Genomic DNA, 19209 nt, shown 5'->3' on the forward strand with positions numbered 1-19209 from the left:
GAAGCATGCAAAAAGTAAAAAAAAAAAGTTTTTTAAAAAAAATTTAAAAAATATAAAAGTTCAAATCACCCCCCTTTCACCCCATTCAAAATAAAACAATAAAAAAATCAAATATGCACATATTTGTTATCACCGCGTCAGAATCACCCGATCTATCAATATTATTATTTATTTATATAGCACCATTAATTCCATGGTGCTGTACATGAGATGGGGTTGCATCAAAATACAAATATCACTTACAGTAAACAAACTAACAATGACAGACTGATAGAGAGGGGAGAGGACCCTGCCCTTGCGGGCTTACATTCTACAGGATTATGGGGAAGGAGACAGTAGGTAGACAAGGGGTTGTAGTAGCTTCATTGGTGTTGAGGTGACCGTGTGGTCATTACTTGTTGTAAGCTTCTTTGAAGAGATGGGTTATCAGGTTCCGTTTGAAGGATCCAAATGTGGTGGATAACCGGACGTATTAGGGCATAGAATTCCAGAGGATGGGGGATATTCGGGAAACGTCTTGGGGGCGATTGGGTGAGGAGCGAATAAGCATGGAAGAGAGAACGAGGTCTTGGGAGGACCGGAAATTACGTGAGGGAAGATATTGAGCGATTAGTACGGAAATATATGGAGGAGAAAGGTTGTGGATGGCTTTGTAGGTCAGTTTAAACTGGATACGCTGGGAAATTGGGAGCCAGTGAAGGAATTTGCAAAGAGGGGAAGCAGGAGTGAAGCGAGGAGAGAGATTAATTAGTCGGGCAGCAGAGTTAAGGACGGACTGGAGGGGTGCGAGAGAGTTAGAGGTTAGCCCATAAAGGAGGAAGTTGCAGTAGTCGAGGCAAGAGATGATTAGGGCACGCACAAGCATTTTGGTAGAGTGTGGGTGGAGGAAAGGACAGATTCTGGAAATATTTTTGAACTGGAGGCGACAGGAGGTGGCAAGAGCTTGGATGTGTGGTTTAAAGGACAGGGTTACTCCGAGGCTACGAGGGAAGATGTGCGAGATGGAGAAAAGATAATTAGTTTGGTTTTGTCCACATTGTGTAGTATATGATATATTTTTATAATGATTTCAACACTCCAATTAATTAATACAAATCACAGAGCTATTAAGATGGTTTCAATCAGATACAGTATATATATTTCCCCCACATGTGTTCAGAGGCCCATCCCCCAATTGTTGAATTTCTGCCATGTGTGGTACATGAAGCCCCCTCCTCCAGTTGCAAAAAGCTGGTAAATCAGGTTTCATTGGGGATTGAGGGGATGTACTTTTGCCAGTGGACAATAGACTGGTGACATCATTCCCCACACGTTGGGGGTGGGCACACCTCTGGTAGCTGCACAGATATAACAGAAGAGTACATATGCTTGGGCGCTCTCTTGCTTCCTGGACGGTCAGGGATGAACTCCTGCCATGCTATGTAATGTATGATTATTGATTATGTGTTATTTTGAGTGACTGATTATACTTACTATCTTTAATTAAGTAAATTCATCTTAGTATATTCAATTTTCGTGTGAGCATTTATTTATTCATCTCAATGCTTTGAACCGTAACGAAACACAAATTGAGTTTGAGGAAATGAGAGGAGAAGAAGGAGGATATGGCTGTTAGACACTCTGGGATTCTGGACAGCAGAGAGGTGACATCTGGGCCAGAGAGGTAGATCTGAGTGTCTTTGGCATATAGATGGTCCTGGAAGCCATAGGACTTTGAGTTGTCCCAGGCCAAGGGTATAGATTGAGAAGAGAAGAGGTCCTAGGACAGAGCCTTGAGGGACACCAACAGAGAGGGGGTGAGATGAAGAGTTAGTATGGGAGTAGGAAACGCTAAAGGTACCTTCACACTAAACGACGCTGCAGCGATCCAGACAACGATCCGGATCGCTGCAGCATCGCTGTTTGGTCGCTGGAGAGCTGTCACACAGACCGCTCTCCAGCAACCAACGATGCCGGTAACCAGGGTAAACATCGGGTTACTAAGCGCAGGGCCGCGCTTAGTAACCCGATGTTTACCCTGGTTACCATCCTAAAAGTGAAAAAAAAAAACAAATGCTTCATACTTACCTTTCGCTGTCTGTCCCCGGCGCTGTGCTTCTCTGTACTGGCTGTGAGCACAGCGGCCGCTGTGCTCACAGTGAGTGCAGGAAAGCAGAGCGCCGGGGACAGACAGCGAAAGGTAAGTATGAAGCGTTTGTTTTTTTACTTTTAGGATGGTAACCAGGGTAAACATCGGGTTACTAAGCGCGGCCCTGCGCTTAGTAACCCGATGTTTACCCTGGTTACCAGCGAAGACATCGCTGCATTGGCGTCACACACGCCGATTCAGCGATGTCAGCGGGAGAGCCAGCGACCAAATAAAGTTCTGACCTTCTAGCCCCGACCAACGACATCACAGCAGGATCCTGATTGCTGCTGCGTGTCAAACTGAACGATATTGCTAGCCAGGACGCTGCAACGTCACGGATCGCTAGCGATATCGTTTATTGTGAAGGTACCTTAAATGTGTGGTTGGTAAGGTATGAGGAGATCTAGGATAGGGCGAGGTCTTTGACACCAAAGGAAGAGAGGATCTGTAGTAGGAGGCAGTGGTCAATTGTGTCGAAGGCAGAGGACAGGTGTAGAAGGAGGAGTATAGAGAAATGTCTGTTCGCTTTGGCTGTAAGTAAGTTGTTAGTAAGTTTGGCCAGGGCAGTCTCAGTGGAATGGTGGGGACGGAAGCCAGATTGAAGGCTGTTGAAGAGAGAGTTAGATGAAAGGTGAGAGGAAAGTTCAGTGTGGACATGCTGCTCAAGTAATTTGGCAGAAAATGGGAGCAAAGATATGAGGCGGTAGCTGGACATAGTGCTCGGGTCAAGGGAAGGCTTTTTAAGGATAGGTGTGATTGTGGCATGTTTGAAAGCAGAGGGGAAGGTACCAGAAGTTAGTGATAGATTGAAGAGATGGGTTAGGGATGGGATTAGTGTAGTGATGAGGTTGGGGAGAAGGTGGGATGGGATGGGGTAAAGTGCACAAGAGGTGAAGTGTGATTTGGAGAGAAGATGAGCAAGCTGTCCTTCAGTGATTTTGGGGAGGAAAGTTATGGGGTTAGGGCATTGGTCTGGCATACAAAGGGGTTGTGGGGGTCGGACAACAAAGACTTGCCTTGTTTGGTCTATCTTATTTTTGAAGTGTGTGGCAAAGTACTCAGCAGATATTAAGGAAGTCAGAGGGGGCAGTGGTGGGCGGGGGAGTGAGTTAAAGATGTTGAACAACTGTTTGGGGTTGTGGGATAAAGAAGATAGGAGAGATGCGAAATAGGCCTGTTTAGCAGAGGTGAGAGCTGATTCGAATGAGAGTGTTGCTTGTTTGAGTGCAGTGAAATCATCTTGCGAATTTCTTCCAACGCCGTTCTGCAATTCTGGATACTTGCCAAAGCTGCTTAGTGATGTTATTGTGCCAGGATTGTCTATTGATTCGTCGCACTCTGCTATGCATGACAGGTGCGACCGAGTCGATGGCTGAAGCGAGAGTGGCATTGTAGAAACTAGTGGATGTTTCTATGTCATGGAACAAAGCTATGGACGATAGTGGCTGAATAGAGTCAGAGAGTGTGCGCGGGTCTAGATGTGCAAGATTTCTGCAGAAGTGTTTATGTTGCTGGACATGGGTGACAGGTGTGGAGGACAGTGATGAGAAAGTGAGCAGATGGTGGTCGTATAGGGGGAGAGGGGAGGTTTTGAAGTTAGATAGTGAGCAGAAATGGGTAAAGACCAGGTCTAATGTGTGTCTGTCTGTATGGGGGGCTAAGGAGGACCACTGAGTAAGTCCAAAAGATGAAATAAGGGACAGGAGTTTGGAGGCTGCTGACTGGTGGGTGTCAATAGGGATATTGAAGTCACCCATGATGATGGTGGGAATGTCAGCAGACAGAAAGTGAAGGAGCCTGGTGGAGAATTGGTCACTAAAGGCAGTGGTCGGGCCAAGAGGTTGGTATATGATGACCATTTGGAGGCTGGAGGGAGAGTAAATGCGGACTGAGTGGACTTCAAAAGAGGGGAGGATAGGGAAGGGTAGAGGTGAAATTGGGTTAAAGATTGCCTTGCGCAGGCGTGTACTACGGAGGACAGAGAATGAACTTCAATCCAATATTGCGGCCAGCATGCAGCCAGCGGGTAAGGAAAGGGTGAATCAAACACCTGAAAACTCCGCCCATATGACCGAAAACCGTTCCCGCCAAATTCAGGTGACAGGTTCCCTTTAAGTGTGTCTTCCCACTTACTTGTTTTCTCTCTCTCCACCCAACCTCATCTTTGATCTACAGCTCTGGTTTTATAAAGCCAGAGAAAGGCAGAGATAGATGGAAAACTAGAAGGTGGGATGGCCCACTAAAGTGTGTGACCATGCCATGGTGCACCGAGCACTTGTACTTGGTTTGATCAGTCATTCTGTGCTGACAAAGCCCCTTTAGGGTATGTTCACACGTTCAGGATTTCCATCCTTTTTTTTTCCTGACTGAAACCGCAGGTCTCTGCAGAAAACGCAGGTGCGTTTTTGGTGCGTTTTTTGGTGCGTTTTTTAGTGCGTTTTTTAGTGCGTTTTTTGATGCAGTTTTGTCTGCAGATTGTCTGTGTTTGACAGAAATAAAGTTTACTGCAGTGGGGGGAAGAAAAAAAAAAAAAATGATGTCATTTCCTTGTCCAACCCTTTTCTTCTTCCATCCTCCATTTTGGAACTTACACATCAAAATGAGTGGACGTGCAGAGCGTCGTCCAGATGACAGCCCACGGATCCAGCTCCGCACGCCACACCGGATTGCGATCCTGGGGTTGATGCTTCTAATTTTGAATCGACATGCATGTCAGGTAAGCAGATGTCTGTTTGTTTTATATATTGGGTTATGGGTACTTGTCCACATTCTGGAAACGTTGTATGTTTGGCGCTGCGTGTGGCCGCAGCGCCAAACATGCAGCGTCCACATGTCAGCATACTGGAGGTGATGTCATGAAATCACGTGTCCACTGTGTGTCATCCGTCAGCCCTGCGACTCCAGACATGCTGCGCGTCTTTTATGATCACAGCATGTCTGTGTTCCTTGTTGTGAAACTGCAGCTCCGCAATGAATAAAAGAGGACCCTATACGTCGGGTGTGATGATGCTGGATTTGTACAATGAACACATCTGGCATCATTGCGTACTAGAATGGGGTGGGCCTTCCTGAATGTGGACACGTATCCTTACATAATCGACATTGTTTTCCTTGCATGTTTGATATATTTTTCTAATTGTTGTGTTTACGAAATATTTTTTTATTTTTCTATTTAGCGGCGGCAGAGAAGACGTGTGCAGAAACGATTGTGGGTGCACCCGCTTGTAGAAGACCGAACTGAGAAGGGGCACTTTCATGTGCTGTACAATGATTTGAGGAGGTAAGTAGAAATATATAGAATGACTAATTTACCTTTTTTGGCTAGCAATACTTGTGAAGTAACCCTTTTTTGTTGTTCTTTTGCAATTTTCAGATATCCTGAAAAATTTATATCGTTTTGTCGGTTACCAATTATTGCCTTTGACAGACTGCTTACCATCCTGGCACCCCATTTAACACTGCAAGACACAGTGATGAGGAAGTCCATCTCTGCTGAAGAAAGGCTGCTCATCACCTTGCGGTAAGTAACAATTTTTGGGGGGAATGTTGTTAGGTCTGTATTTTACTTGTGTGTGTGTCCAGTATGTGTGATTAAACCCACCCAGTCCTCTTTTTGGACAGGGGGCACACATACACACACACACGTGAGATACGGGCGAGTGTTGCATGGTAAACCCCGGCTCTGCCGCCTGCACTCTGGAGCGGAGTCTGCACCCACATACCAATACATGGAGCCGCACGCTCCACAACGGAGTGCATGCAGCAGGTCCGGGGATTACCATGCAACATTTGGTCATATCTCGCATGCGTGTGTGCACAAGTCCCATCAGGCCTTTTATTAATGTTTTTTACACCCTTTGTGTTGTGCTGGGTGTTAATGCCAGCATTATTGAATGGTGCTGGACGCATATAATAGCGGCCTTAACTTGTGACATGTTGTAATTACCTTTTTGTGTGACATTTCTAATTTTCTTTTTTGTTTCTTTTCAGATTTTTGGCCACAGGAGAGAGCTATACATCCCTGCACCTCCAATTTAGAGTTGGTAAATCTACCATCTCTAACATTGTGAGGTGTACATGTACCGTCATCTGGCAGAAGTTGCAGCCCATGGTGATGCCTTCCCCAACCGAGGAGACTTGGCTGCAGGTTGCAGCAGGCTTTCAGTCTGTGGCCAATTTCCCAAACTGCATAGGTGCAGTCGATGGTAAACATGTTCGGGTTCAGCAGCCACCACGATCAGGATCACGCTTCTTTAATTATAAGAAGTATTTTTCAGTGGTCCTGATGGCGGTGGCTGATGCCCATTACAAATTTGTTGCCATTGACGTTGGTGCCTATGGTAGTACTGGGGATTCTCGGGTGTTGCGAACGTCACAGATTGGGATGCAAATTCTTCGAGATGGCGGCACGCTCCCAGCCCCACGACCTTTGCCGGGTTCCACACATCCAGTGCCGTTCGTGATGGTATCGGATGAGGCGTTTCCCTTAACGACAACCCTGCTGCGCCCATACCCACGAAGGGGACTGGATGCCCGACGGAGGATTTTTAATTATCGGCTGAGTCGTGCACGCAGATATGTGGAATGCACCTTTGGGATCATGACTAGTCAGTGGAGGATCTTTCACACTGCCATTCAGTTGGACACAGACACCGTTGATGCTGTGATAAAGGCTTGCTGTGTACTCCACAACTATGCTCGTGAATACAACACTGACGTTGATGTGGAGTACCAGCAGCCAGTATTTAATCCAGTTGACAACGGGGGTCTGGGTAGGCCGTCCAACTCTAGTGTGCGTGTGAGAGAATCCTTCACTGACTACTTTATGAGTCCTGAAGGTGCCGTGCACTGGCAATACTCCTGTGCTGGTGTTGAGCAGCCTGACCAGCAGAGAAGGATGCATCTACACTGACCCCCCCAGAAATGTTGCCGACATCGCTGATAACAGTTTTGACAACATCCCGAAGAATGAGAAACGCCAGCAACCAACACAAAAGTTTGAAAAAAAAATTTTTTGTTTCATGTTACCAAAAAAACTGTGTTAAATAATTGATTGTAATATCAATAAAAAATCTATTTGGGTGTAATTAGTTTTTTTTTGTTTTTTTTGGCTACAAAAATTTGGGTGTTTTATGAAAATAATAGCAGTATGACGTATACAATTGTTAACACATCAACACATAAACCACTAATTGATAGCCCATAAACCCAGGATAGCGGCCTTGACCGCATTGTAATAAAGAAGAGAATAGTATGTTTGAAATATAATATATTTAAAAGAACACAAATTCTTTGCAATATTTACAAAAGATTTTTCAATTAGAAAAAACAAAAAAAAAGCCCCTTTCAAAGCCAACCGGCAACTGGAGCTAAAAAACAAACCAAAAAAAACTCGGTGCCACTGAAAATTTTTGCCCATGTTCAATTCAGAAAAGTATATTCTGGAGAATAGAGGAAATTTGATCCCTCTGATTGATATGGTGCTCCCCCCATATGCTGCGAACTTCCTCTATCTCCAGAAGTAACTTGGCTGTGGGCCAAATACTGGGGTCTGGTAGCTTGTGTTTCCGGTGTTCGGTGTCGGGGCCTGAAAAGTCCCAACACCCCCATCAGAACTTCATTGTATGGAGATATCGGAGCAGGGTCCTCCAGAGCAGTGAGGGACATCTGGACCATGGACATGAAAAGAGATTGTCTATCCGGTGGCAGGGAGCGTGTTTTTCTTGCCACAGTTATTGCGAAGGAGTCGCAGTGGTCATCAGAACTAGATTTTTTTAATAGATCTAACGTGTCGCAAGCGATTTGGACAGTTTGGTCATCTTGGTTTTTCTTTGTTTTTTTTTTTTTTTTCTCTGCTGCCACCGGATAGACAGCTCTCTTCTCCACTCTCACAGCTTCTGCGGAATCAGATGCTTCAGCAGCTGCTGAACTAGATGTTGATGCAGCAGCTGCTGAAGTGGATGCTGATTCAGCAGAAGCTGTGGGAGTGGAGGTAGAGATGGTCCCTCCCACTCCAGAGGAACTGCCTGCTCCATCCTCTTTGTCGCTGTCCTCCAAATCAGCTACCGACATGTTTCCTTCCGTCCTGTTGGAGAAAAAAAAAACATCAATTTTTCGCACAACATATTATATTTAAATAATCATGTGGAGTGGATTTTAACTTACTTTCTCAATGTCCTACTGGACACAAGAAACTGCAGCTCTTCGCTAAATGGAAATTTACTTTTGCTCGGCGAAGAGCCACTCTTAGAACATTCGTTCAGGAACTTCGTGAAACGGTCTCTGATTGAGCGCCACCGTTTCCTCACATCGTTATCTACCAAAAAAAGGTTACAAAATACAACAACATTTTTTGTGAGATCTAAACAAATTATATTTTTAATATACTCAAGGTTTACTAAATAAATTTAATTAAAATTACCAATTTGCTGCTGTGTACTCCCTGGATACTTGTCCCAATCTGGGATAAGGTCTCGTACAATTTTGGTCCAGGCTAGTTCCCGGAAATATTTATCCTTGTAGGATTCATCGGCTGGGTCCCACAAGGCCGGATAATCCCGAACCTACAATAAATACAATAGTGTCATCTCATAATCTATAGCGCGACCAAGTAATGTTACACAATTGCTGGAAATATTTCAAAGTAACCCCTAATAACTGAACACAAGCACAAACCGAAAACACAAACACCAATAAAAACGCTTGTGTGCAGTTGTTTTACCACTAGCTCTGTCGCCGTCAATCCTGAGTGGTTCGTGCGACAATCAACAACATTCATTAAAAAACACACTATAAAGTGAAATAGTTAGGGTAGGGTTAGGGCTCATAACCCTAAGCACTCTACCCCAAAAGGGATCCTAAACATAACACAACCACAAAAGGGATCCTAACCCTACAGGGATCCTAACCCTAACCCTAAAGGGATCCTAACCCTAACCCTACAGGGATCCTAACCCTAACCCTAAAGGGATCCTAACCCTAACCCTAAAGGGATCCTAACCCTAACCCTAACCCTACAGGGATCCTAACCCTAACCCTAAAGGGATCCTAACCCTAACCCTACAGGGATCCTAACCCTAAAGGGATCCTAACCCTAACCCTAACCCTAAAGGGATCCTAACCCTAACCCTAACCCTACAGGGATCCTAACCCTAACCCTAACCCTAACCCTACAGGGATCCTAACCCTAACCGTACAGGGATACTAACCCTAACCCTAACCCTACAGGGATCCTAACCCTAACCCTAAAGGGATCCTAACCCTAACCCTACAGGGATCCTAACCCTAACCCTAACCCTACAGGGATCCTAACCCTAACCCTACAGGGATACTAACCCTAACCCTAACCCTACAGGGATCCTAACCCTAACCCTAACCCTAAAGGGATCCTAACCCTAACCCTAACCCTACAGGGATCCTAACCCTAACCCTACAGGGATCCTAACCCTAACCCTAAAGGGATCCTAACCCTAACCCTACAGGGATCCTAACCCTAACCCTAACCCTACAGGGATCCTAACCCTAACCCTAACCCTAACCCTACAGGGATCCTAACCCTAACCGTACAGGGATACTAACCCTAACCCTAACCCTACAGGGATCCTAACCCTAACCCTAACCCTAAAGGGATCCTAACCCTAACCCTACAGGGATCCTAACCCTAACCCTAACCCTACAGGGATCCTAACCCTAACCCTACAGGGATACTAACCCTAACCCTAACCCTACAGGGATCCTAACCCTAACCCTAAAGGGATCCTAACCCTAACCCTACAGGGATCCTAACCCTAACCCTACAGGGATCCTAACCCTAACCCTACAGGGATACTAACCCTAACCCTAACCCTACAGGGATCCTAACCCTAACCCTAACCCTAAAGGGATCCTAACCCTAACCCTACAGGGATCCTAACCCTAACCCTACAGGGATCCTAACCCTAACCCTACAGGGATACTAACCCTAACCCTAACCCTACAGGGATCCTAACCCTAACCCTAAAGGGATCCTAACCCTAACCCTACAGGGATCCTAACCCTAACCCTACAGGGATCCTAACCCTAACCCTACAGGGATACTAACCCTAACCCTAACCCTACAGGGATCCTAACCCTAACCCTAAAGGGATCCTAACCCTAACCCTAACCCTAAAGGGATCCTAACCCTAACCCTAACCCTACAGGGATCCTAACCCTAACCCTACAGGGATCCTAACCCTAACCCTACAGGGATCCTAACCCTACCCCTAAAGCTATTGTAAGGTGGCATTAAGCACGGTTAGTAATGGCGAGGCGTCAATAAGACGCCGATCAATTATTAATCCTAAGGTTTACTATAATATATGTGGACCCCCCTAAAAAAAAAAAAATGTGTTGGGGTCCCCCTATATTTTTAGGCCAGAAAGGCTAAGCAGACAGCTGTGGGCCAATATTTGACGCCCGGGAAGGGGTTAAAATACCCATGGCTGTTCCCAGGCTATGAATATTAACCCACAGCTGTCTGCGTAGCCTTTCTGGCACTAAAATATAGGGTGACCCGAAAAAAAAAACGTGTTGGGGTCCCCCTATATTTTTAGGCCAGAAAGGCTAAGCAGACAGCTGTGGGCCAATATTTGACGCCCGGGAAGGGGTTAAAATACCCATGGCTGTTCCCAGGCTATGAATATAAGCCCACGGCTGTCTGCGTAGCCTTTCTGGCACTAAAATATAGGGGGCCCCGAAAAAAAAACGTGTTGGGGTCCCCCTATATTTTTAGGCCAGAAAGGCTACGCAGACAGCCGTGGGCTTATATTCATAGCCTAGGAAAGGGGCCATGGATATTTGCCCCCCCCTGGCTACAAATATAAGCCCGCAGCCGCCCCGGAAAAGGCGCATCAAAAAGATGCGCCAATTCCGGCACTTAGCCCCTCTCTTCCCACTCCCGTGTAGCGGTGGGATATGGGGTAATGAGGGGTTAATGCCACCTTGCTATTGTAAGGTGGCATTAAGCCCGGTTAATAATGGAGAGGCGTCAATGAGACGCCTATCCATTATTAAGCCAATGAAAGGGTTAAAAAAAAAAACACAAACACTAGAAAAAATATTTTAATGAAATAAAGACACACACTTTTTGACAATTCTTTTATTGCACGCTCAATCCATCCTGAAGACCCTCGACCTGAAAAAAAGGCAAAACAAAAAAACAAATTCATACTCCCTGGCCCTGTCCGCAGAAATCCATCGAGGGTCCCACGAAGATCTTCCATGGAGAACAGACACATCCAGAGATGTGTCTGCTCTCCACGGCTGCAGCAACACACTGACAGGAGCCATAGTTCCTGTCGGTGTGTCACTGCGCATGCGCGAGCGAGTTTACCGGCGGTCATTGACCCCGGTACTCTCGCTTAACGGCAGTGCTGCGTGGGAAAGTTCAACGCAGCTGTACTGCCGTTAACCGAGACGCCGGCGCCATTGAGCTCCGGGACAGTACGCGATACACTGCTAGGAGCTTCGCTCCTGGCAGTGTATCACCGGAGAGCAGGAGATCGGCGTGGGACACTCGGTTATGGATTCTGCGGACAGGGAGTATGAATTTGCTTTATTATTTTGGGATTTTTTCATTGAGGATCGAGGGCTTCGCCTACAAGTGTGGTGTATGGTGAGTATATACTCTATGTTATGTGTTGTATGTACTGTACTGTGTGTCATGTTTGTGTATTGTGTGTTTGTGTTTGGTGTGAACTTTAGTATTGTGCTAAGTCGCCGGACACAGGGACAACTCTCCCATCCTAAATACCGGATGGGAGTAGTAGTCCGATACGGCGACTTAGCACAATAGAGGCATATCGTCGCATGGGGACGGACACACAGACTTACCAAATCAATCAGACGCCCGACATCGATCCCCATGCGACGGTATGCCTCCATAGTGACAGTCTCTTCGTGATACAGTCGGGACCACACACGCCGCCCACGGACTTCCGCCCACGCACTTCCGCCCGCTTCCCCGAACTTCCTGCAGCAGCGGTTCTGCACATCAAACCGCAGTAAAACACGCAGATATATTTTTGATCTGCGTGTTTTACTGCGATTTTGACCTCACAATGGAGGTCTATGGGTGCAGAACCGCTGCGGCTCCGGAAAAAGAATTGACATGCTCCTTCTTTTTTCCGGGAGCTATTCAGCGCGTCTTTTTTTTAACAATTTCCGGACCATGTGCACAGTGTGTCCTGTTTTCCATAGGGTACAGTGTATTGTACCCTGCATGGAAAACAGCTGCGGAACCGCAGCGGCAAAACCGCCGCGGTTCCGCGGTAAAAAACGCACTGTGTGAACATGGCCTTAAGGTGTATTGAAGTAGAAATTAAAGTTTGTAATTGGATCAAAAACTGGTTAAAATACTACATGCAATGAGTTGTAGTGAATGACTGACTACGGCTCTGAATAGACTCTGGTTTAATAAAAAGTTATGCACCTGGAAACTAAATCTGCAGGAAATATACTGTATGTTCTAAGGCATGTAAAACTAAGGGAGTCACATGTACAGAAGGGTCTGGATGTACTTGTAGACCACAAACTAAATAACAGCATGCAATCTTAATCCGCAACTTCTATAGCCATTAGGATATTGTCATGTGTTAAAGAGACATGGACTCATGTGACCTCATCTTTTTTATGCAGTTCAGTTCTGGCTACCAATTCATAAAAATAATGCGCTGGAGTTAGAAAAGGTACAAATAAAAGTCTCAACATTGATAAAGAACTTGGAAAATCTTGCTTAAGAGAAAATATTAAAATAATTACATTTATTTAGTATTGTGAAGCCCTCCCATCAAAATTATTATCCTTAATAATTCAATATATTGGAATCGTCATATTATATAGCACTATGTACTTACAATTGCTCATTTTGCCTTTCTACCCAGATAATTCTTATTTTTCCAAGACATCACATGATTAGAAACTGGTTAGCTGAATCCTTCTAAGCTCTATGGAGAAACAAGAGGTCAATTTTCGTTGTATGAGTCATAAGCCCCTACCAGGGGGAGGGGGGAGCAGCTGGGTCAGGAGTTGAATAGGGGAATAATAAATGCAGGGACAAGAGGCTTCCAGTTTCTACATAGAGCAGAGAAAAGAGAAGAATTATCTGGGTAGAAAGGCAAAATGAGCAATTGTAAGTACACAGAGGATAAAAACTTTGATGGGAGGGCTTCTTTAATTACTTTACCAGACGCTCTTTACACTATATGGAACCTCTTAAGGAATGCCACAACACCTCATGAATTAGACAAGCTGTGACTTTGCACCACTATACCGTCCCTGTTCTTCTCGTTTGGGTGGAGAAATGGGTGTGAAAATGCCAAAACTCGCTAAATTTTTGCGCAACTCTGAGTTACGCCAAAACTTTGTGAGTTTCCAAAGCAATTAACACTAGAATTCTGGCAAAATTGCTTGATGTTTAGGGGCCAAACTGACCAATTCCTTCGATATGTGCGATCAAGTCTATAATGCGTGTGCTCAAAGTGAGTTTGAGTGTTGTAATTTGGGGGGGGGGGGTTCAACTTTGATCCACCACACGCAATTCTTTATTGAAAAAGGTCTTGTTACAAAATGTTAATATCCACCTTAATGAAATAGTCATTATCATGGCTGTTAGGTAATCATACAGTTTAATGAGAGCATAATCATCTTCGTTTCTCAAGTCGAAGTGTAATAAAATTGAGAGAGTTTTTCTGTGCCATTTATGCCAATGTGGTGCTGCTGGGTAACCTCTCTGGTCATTATTTGGGTCAAATATTGTTATCTTTCTAGAGTCTTATAAATCTTTGCACTGTAGGCTTTTATTGTCTTTAAATACTGCTCCCAGATTCCAAGAAATTGAACAATGCATGTTTCTCATACACATCCACCTATACACATATTGACCTCTGCTTGAACCAATTGTTACTTCATGCAATTTTAAAACTTCTTGGTGAACATTAATCTGTTTGTCACCATCTACTTTCCTGCTGCAGAAAATGTATGTTACAAATCCAGATACAAGACTTCTGGAATTCCCTCTAGCATTACTGGCAGTGAGTTGTGAAACTATTATTCCTGTAACATTGCATAATAATTTCTTGAGAAAAAGCTTTTCAATGATTAGATACTTTTCAGTTTTTTGCAAAAAGGAGGATTTTGCAACAATGAAACAAATGTTACTTAAGGATCAAAATCAAATTTAGTTATCAGTCATAACATGAGATAATTCTCAGGATTTTAGATTCATGCATTCAAAAATGTGTGGGCCCACCCTTTGTTTATGGAGCAGATCCAATAATACTGTTAACAAGGATGGTTCATACTCTTATATACCCTGTTTGTTTTTTTTAAGTCACAGTCAGAAAAATCAAATTCCCATGAATGGAATATGCATGCTTCTAAATATTCTCTGATTTTAAGTATTAGTCCATTAATAAATACTTAACAGAGTTCAAATAAATCTTTGAAGTCTACAGCAAATAAAAGTGATTTAGTTATTTATATAGTGCAAATGCAATCTGATTTGGGGCAAAGAGGTTTCAAAATGTATCTTCTTCAACCTAGCAACACTACTCTTCTCTGTCTCCTGCTTGTGAAAGATTTCTCATTGTCAGATTTTCCATGCAGGAGGTAAAGGGGAAAGAAGTGTAAAGATCCAGCAGATACATATACACTGAGACTCTGCAGTGCAAAAACAAAAGAGCCTAGGTGGCAGGCAACACAAATTTGGAATAACAATTAAAACAAAGGTATGTGAGGCATGCCGAAGAGCCTTATAATCTACCAATAAAAATAGAGTTGTTGGCATCCACATCTAAGTACACATGTGCAAACTTTATTAACCCCTTTCTGACCTCGGATGGGATAGTATGTCCGAGGTCAGATCCCCTGCTTTGATGTGGGCTCCAGCGGTGAGCCCACATCAAAGCTGCGACATGTCAGCTGTTTTGAACAGCTGACATGTGCGCGCAATAGCGGTGAGTGGAATTGCGATCCACCCGCTGCTATTAACTAGTTAAATGCCGCTGTCAAACACTGACAGCGGCATTTAACTACCGCTTCCGGTCACGCGGCCGGGAATGCGCTCATCACCGACCCCCGTCACATGATCGGGGATCAGCGATGAGTCAGGATAGTAACCATAGAGGTCCTTGAGACCTCTATGGTTGCTGATGCCGGCTTGCTGTGAGCTCCACCCTGTGGTCGGCGCTCATAGCCAGCCTGCAATTCAGCTACCTAGGAGTGATCTGATGATCGCTGCTATGTAGCAGAGCCGATCAGGCTATTCCAGCTTCTAGCCTCCCATGGAGGCTAATGAAGCATGGCAAAAGTAAAAAAAATGTTTAAAAAAAATATGAAATAAATAAAAAAATATATAAGTTTAAATCACCCCCTTTTCACCCCATTCAAAATAAAATAATAAAATTAAATGTACACATATTTGCTATTGCTGCGTTCAGAATTGTCCGATCTATCAATAAAAAAAGGATTAACCTGATTGCTAAATGGCGTAGCGAGAAAAGAATTTGAAACGCCAAAATTACGTTTTTTTGGTCGCCGCAAAATTGCATTAAAATGCATTACTGGGCGATCAAAGGAATGTATCTGCACCAAAATGGTATCAATAAAAATGTCAGCTCGGCACTCAAAAAATAAGCCCTCACTCGACCCCAGATCACAAAAAATGGAGACGCTACGGGTATCGGAAAATGGCACAAGTTTTTTGTTTTTAGCAAAGTTTGGAATTTTTTTCACCACTTAAATAAAAAATAACCTAGACATATTTGGTGTCTTTGAGCTTGCAATGACCTGGAGAATCATAATGGCAGGTCAGTTTTAACATTTAGTGAACCTAGCAAAAAAGCCAAACAAAAAACCTGCATGGGATTGCACTTTTTTTTGCAATTTCACCGCACTTGGATTTTTTTTCCCATTTTCTAGTACACGTCATGGTAAAATCAATGATGTTGTTCAAAAGTACAAGTCGTCCCACAAAAAATAAGCCCCCACATGGCCATATTGACGGAAAAATAAAAAAGTTATGGCTCTGGGAAGGAAGGGAGTGAAAAACGAACATGGAAAAATGGAAAATCCCAAGGCCATGAAGGGGTTAATGTACTGCATTTCATATATTTCAAAAATAGTATCAGAATGGATGATTGGATTGCATGAACATAAATCAGGTGTGCTAGGTGTGTATGCAGTATATATACACTATTTCCTATACAGGATGATGTCTCATGTACAAACTAATGGTAATAGCGTATATGAAAACTAGATAACATGATATAAAAGACATGCTATATTACAAATACATGATACCCAAAGACATACTCATAGTGGAATCTAGATTGTGAGCCCCTATGGGGACAGTGACGATAATGTCTGTAAAGCGCTATTTAATCAATGTCGCTATAAATGAGAAAAATAAATAAATAAATGCAATTATCCAATAGTCTATATTAAATCCAGACATAGTATAGTGCAAATGTTGTTTTTTTACCTGTGGCCTATTTTTTGTAACCTAAAACCTGCAACCACTCACAAATATAGAGGTCAAAAGTGTGTGCAAACAATACTATGCATGGGAATACCAGTCAAATGGCCGCAAGGATACAGGTAGACATGCCTATTGCGTCCTCGAGTTCTGTAATAGCATCAGCCCCAACATGCATTTCACCAGAGCCTTTACCTGGGGCTTTATATGTATGTTTTAGCACATCTATACTTAAGATAATCCACCGTGAATAAATATACCTACTCAATTGATAAAATATCTCAGTATTTATTACTCCAGAGCCTGTACACTATTGTTTAACCTCTTTCTGCCATACACCATATTATTACGGCCCATTGGGATGAATCCCCATACATTTACTATGCTCGCAAGGTGAGTTTGCATAATCTGCAACTGCATCAGAGCTATGTCATCCCTGCCATTTAATCCTTTAAATGAAAAGAAGGAAAGAAAGAAAGAAATAATGAAAAAAGAGCACACACAATTACATCATCAACCCCAGCAACACAATCAAGATGTCTCAATGGGTTACTTTGTACATAGCTCTATCAGACCAAGAATTGCTGTTAACTGAAATTTGTCATTAACATTATCACTGTGCAAGCAGAGATACTGAGGGGTACATATACCTATTGCTGTGCCATCTTCTGTGCCAAAATTCAGCTCTCGTTGATATGGAAATTAGGTTTGCAAGTGTAATGATAGACATACAGTGCACTTGCAGTCTATGACTCCTCTTTGAATCTCCCCACTGGTGTCATTTTCCTGCTTCTTGACTAATAGTGGGGGCCAAGGTAATATTGTGCAGCAAAGCCTCTGACTCCTATGTCAATCAACGAGCATGGGGTGACGTTGGCAGGGAAAAATCACAGAGGAGACACAGACTGCAAGTGCACTGGAGGACCAAATTTGTATATCAGTAAAAACTGCATTTTAGCACAACAGTAGATCAGCTGGCACTGGGATCTTTTTACAGCTCTATCCACATACTTAGGGGTAGTGTTGCTAACTGGTTCCCTTTAAATTAAATTCAAATGAATATACTACATGCTAATAGTGCAAAAATAATAATCAAACAATTCAAGAATTGATGTTTGTCCATCTTGTTTCCTAAAAAATAGATGAGAAAATGACCAGGAAGGGTAATGGGGTATTGAAAAGTCAATACAATTATCACAGGAAAAATCATTGACATTGCAGGTAGAAAAGAATGATTGTTAATGTAGCTATGATCAAGTAAATGAACACAATATACTATTTGTGGTTTTACAGTTTGTGGTTTTTCAGGAATCCACACTAGGATAAGTCTTATTTTCCCACAGGTTCTACACAATAATGCTATACATCAAGGGTCAGAGAACATTATAATTCCCCTAGGATCAGAGCTTCCATCCCTAGTAGTTGTGATCGTTACTCAAAACAAGCAATTTCTAATTATCGGATGCTCATTTCGAATAATAAGTACAATGGGAATCAATGGTAAATGCGAGCAGACCCTACGACGAGGTCTGGGGGGAGGCAGTGAAAATGTTGAAATGGATGGATAAAGTTTCAGAATTGAAAAACATGGGGAAGACCCCTGGAAGCATCTCTTACTCCCAGATCGCTGCTGAGGACAATGGTGTCACACCTTTATTCCACAAACAAAAGTTCATTTTAATCAATAGATCTTGGAATAATAATAACTTTCACAATTGTATGTGTTTAAATAAAATTTTTCTGTGCTGAGATAATCTAATAAATGTGCCCCTGTTGTGTACTGTGTAATGGCTGTTTCTGACTGTGCAGGACAGTTGCAGGGTGGGAGGCACCCGTGCCACTGATATCGACCGGAAATTGGGAAGCACTTAGAACAGAGGAAGAGGCAGTGGTGTCACCCATTGGCACCAATCGTGGACCCAGGCATTCGGCCCATCAAATCGAGTGCTTAGATGACATGTGCCTGATCATGCTAGTAGTAGTTAGACTCATAGTGGTCAGGCCCCTACTGGTGTTGGTATGGCAGGTTGCAAATGACCATTTTTTGTCTTAGAACTTCCTTTAAAAAAGTCCCAGACTGAGGAATGCCCACCTTCTCCCTCTGGTCACCTCACTGCCTCTTCCTGACTGTTTCGATACTGCTGATCCCTCACTCTCAGCGCTGCTAGCCTTGCTTTGCATGCCAGCTTCCCAGGTTGGGTTGGTGACTTCATCATCCACTACCTCGTCTTCCTCAGCCACACCCTCGTCCTCCTGATTCGGTAACTTAACAACAATCTGACTTATCGGCAATTGTGTCTCATCATCATCTTCCATCATTAAATAAAATTTGTTGTTCCCCATTGTTATCTTCTTGTGCATCACTAAAAACACTAAACAGCATCTCCTCCTGTTCCTCTTGGAACATGCAGGGTGAGACACCATAATCAAGAAATGTTTTTTTGGAGATTTAATATTACAGTAATATAACACAAAGAACATAAACGTGTATGTACCAGAAAGCATGTAATACTCTATGGTTGACTAATTGAATCCAAAAATATTTTTCAAAGCTTCTTGGAGTGTTATACGCCACTGAAATGTAACA

At 43.4% G+C, this 19209-nt stretch overlaps 2 protein-coding genes across 2 annotated transcripts; one reads left to right on the plus strand and one right to left on the minus strand.

Moving 5' to 3' along the window:
- The first annotated feature begins 4514 nt into the window (after positions 1-4514).
- Positions 4515-7210, plus strand: LOC138676089 (uncharacterized). The gene is made up of 4 exons (XM_069764964.1): positions 4515-4844; positions 5305-5408; positions 5502-5648; positions 6119-7210. Exons 1-4 carry the CDS (start codon positions 4662-4664, stop codon positions 7038-7040), a joined length of 1356 nt encoding a protein of 451 aa, XP_069621065.1. The 5' UTR covers positions 4515-4661; the 3' UTR covers positions 7041-7210.
- A 104-nt stretch (positions 7211-7314) lies between these two features.
- On the minus strand, positions 7315-18965 carry LOC138674507 (uncharacterized). Its single transcript, XM_069762337.1, has 5 exons — positions 18776-18965; positions 17004-17071; positions 8550-8691; positions 8294-8444; positions 7315-8213 (listed from the first exon to the last, which is right to left on the minus strand). The coding sequence occupies exons 1-5, from the start codon at positions 18963-18965 to the stop codon at positions 7550-7552; spliced, it is 1215 nt and encodes a 404-aa protein (XP_069618438.1). The 3' UTR covers positions 7315-7549.
- Between the last annotated feature and the right edge of the window lie 244 nt (positions 18966-19209).

This window comes from Ranitomeya imitator, chromosome 4 (genome assembly GCF_032444005.1).
Source record: "Ranitomeya imitator isolate aRanImi1 chromosome 4, aRanImi1.pri, whole genome shotgun sequence".
NCBI classification, from domain to species: domain Eukaryota; kingdom Metazoa; phylum Chordata; class Amphibia; order Anura; family Dendrobatidae; genus Ranitomeya; species Ranitomeya imitator.

What these genes read in the sequence shown, in the direction of transcription:
- LOC138676089 (XM_069764964.1), top strand. Translation starts at nt 4,662, where the DNA reads ATGATGTCATTTCCTTGTCCAACCCTTTTCTTCTTCCATCCTCCATTT. An exon ending in TGAATCGACATGCATGTCAG is followed by an intron (nt 4,845 to 5,304) that starts GTAAGCAGATGT and finishes TTTTCTATTTAG; the next exon opens with CGGCGGCAGAGAAGACGTGT. An exon ending in AGGCTGCTCATCACCTTGCG is followed by an intron (nt 5,649 to 6,118) that starts GTAAGTAACAAT and finishes GTTTCTTTTCAG; the next exon opens with ATTTTTGGCCACAGGAGAGA.
- LOC138674507 (XM_069762337.1), bottom strand. Translation starts at nt 18,965, where the DNA reads ATGGGGAACAACAAATTTTATTTAATGATGGAAGATGATGATGAGACA. An exon ending in GAGTACACAGCAGCAAATTG is followed by an intron (nt 8,445 to 8,549) that starts GTAATTTTAATT and finishes TTTTTTTGGTAG; the next exon opens with ATAACGATGTGAGGAAACGG. An exon ending in TCCAGTAGGACATTGAGAAA is followed by an intron (nt 8,214 to 8,293) that starts GTAAGTTAAAAT and finishes TTTCTCCAACAG; the next exon opens with GACGGAAGGAAACATGTCGG.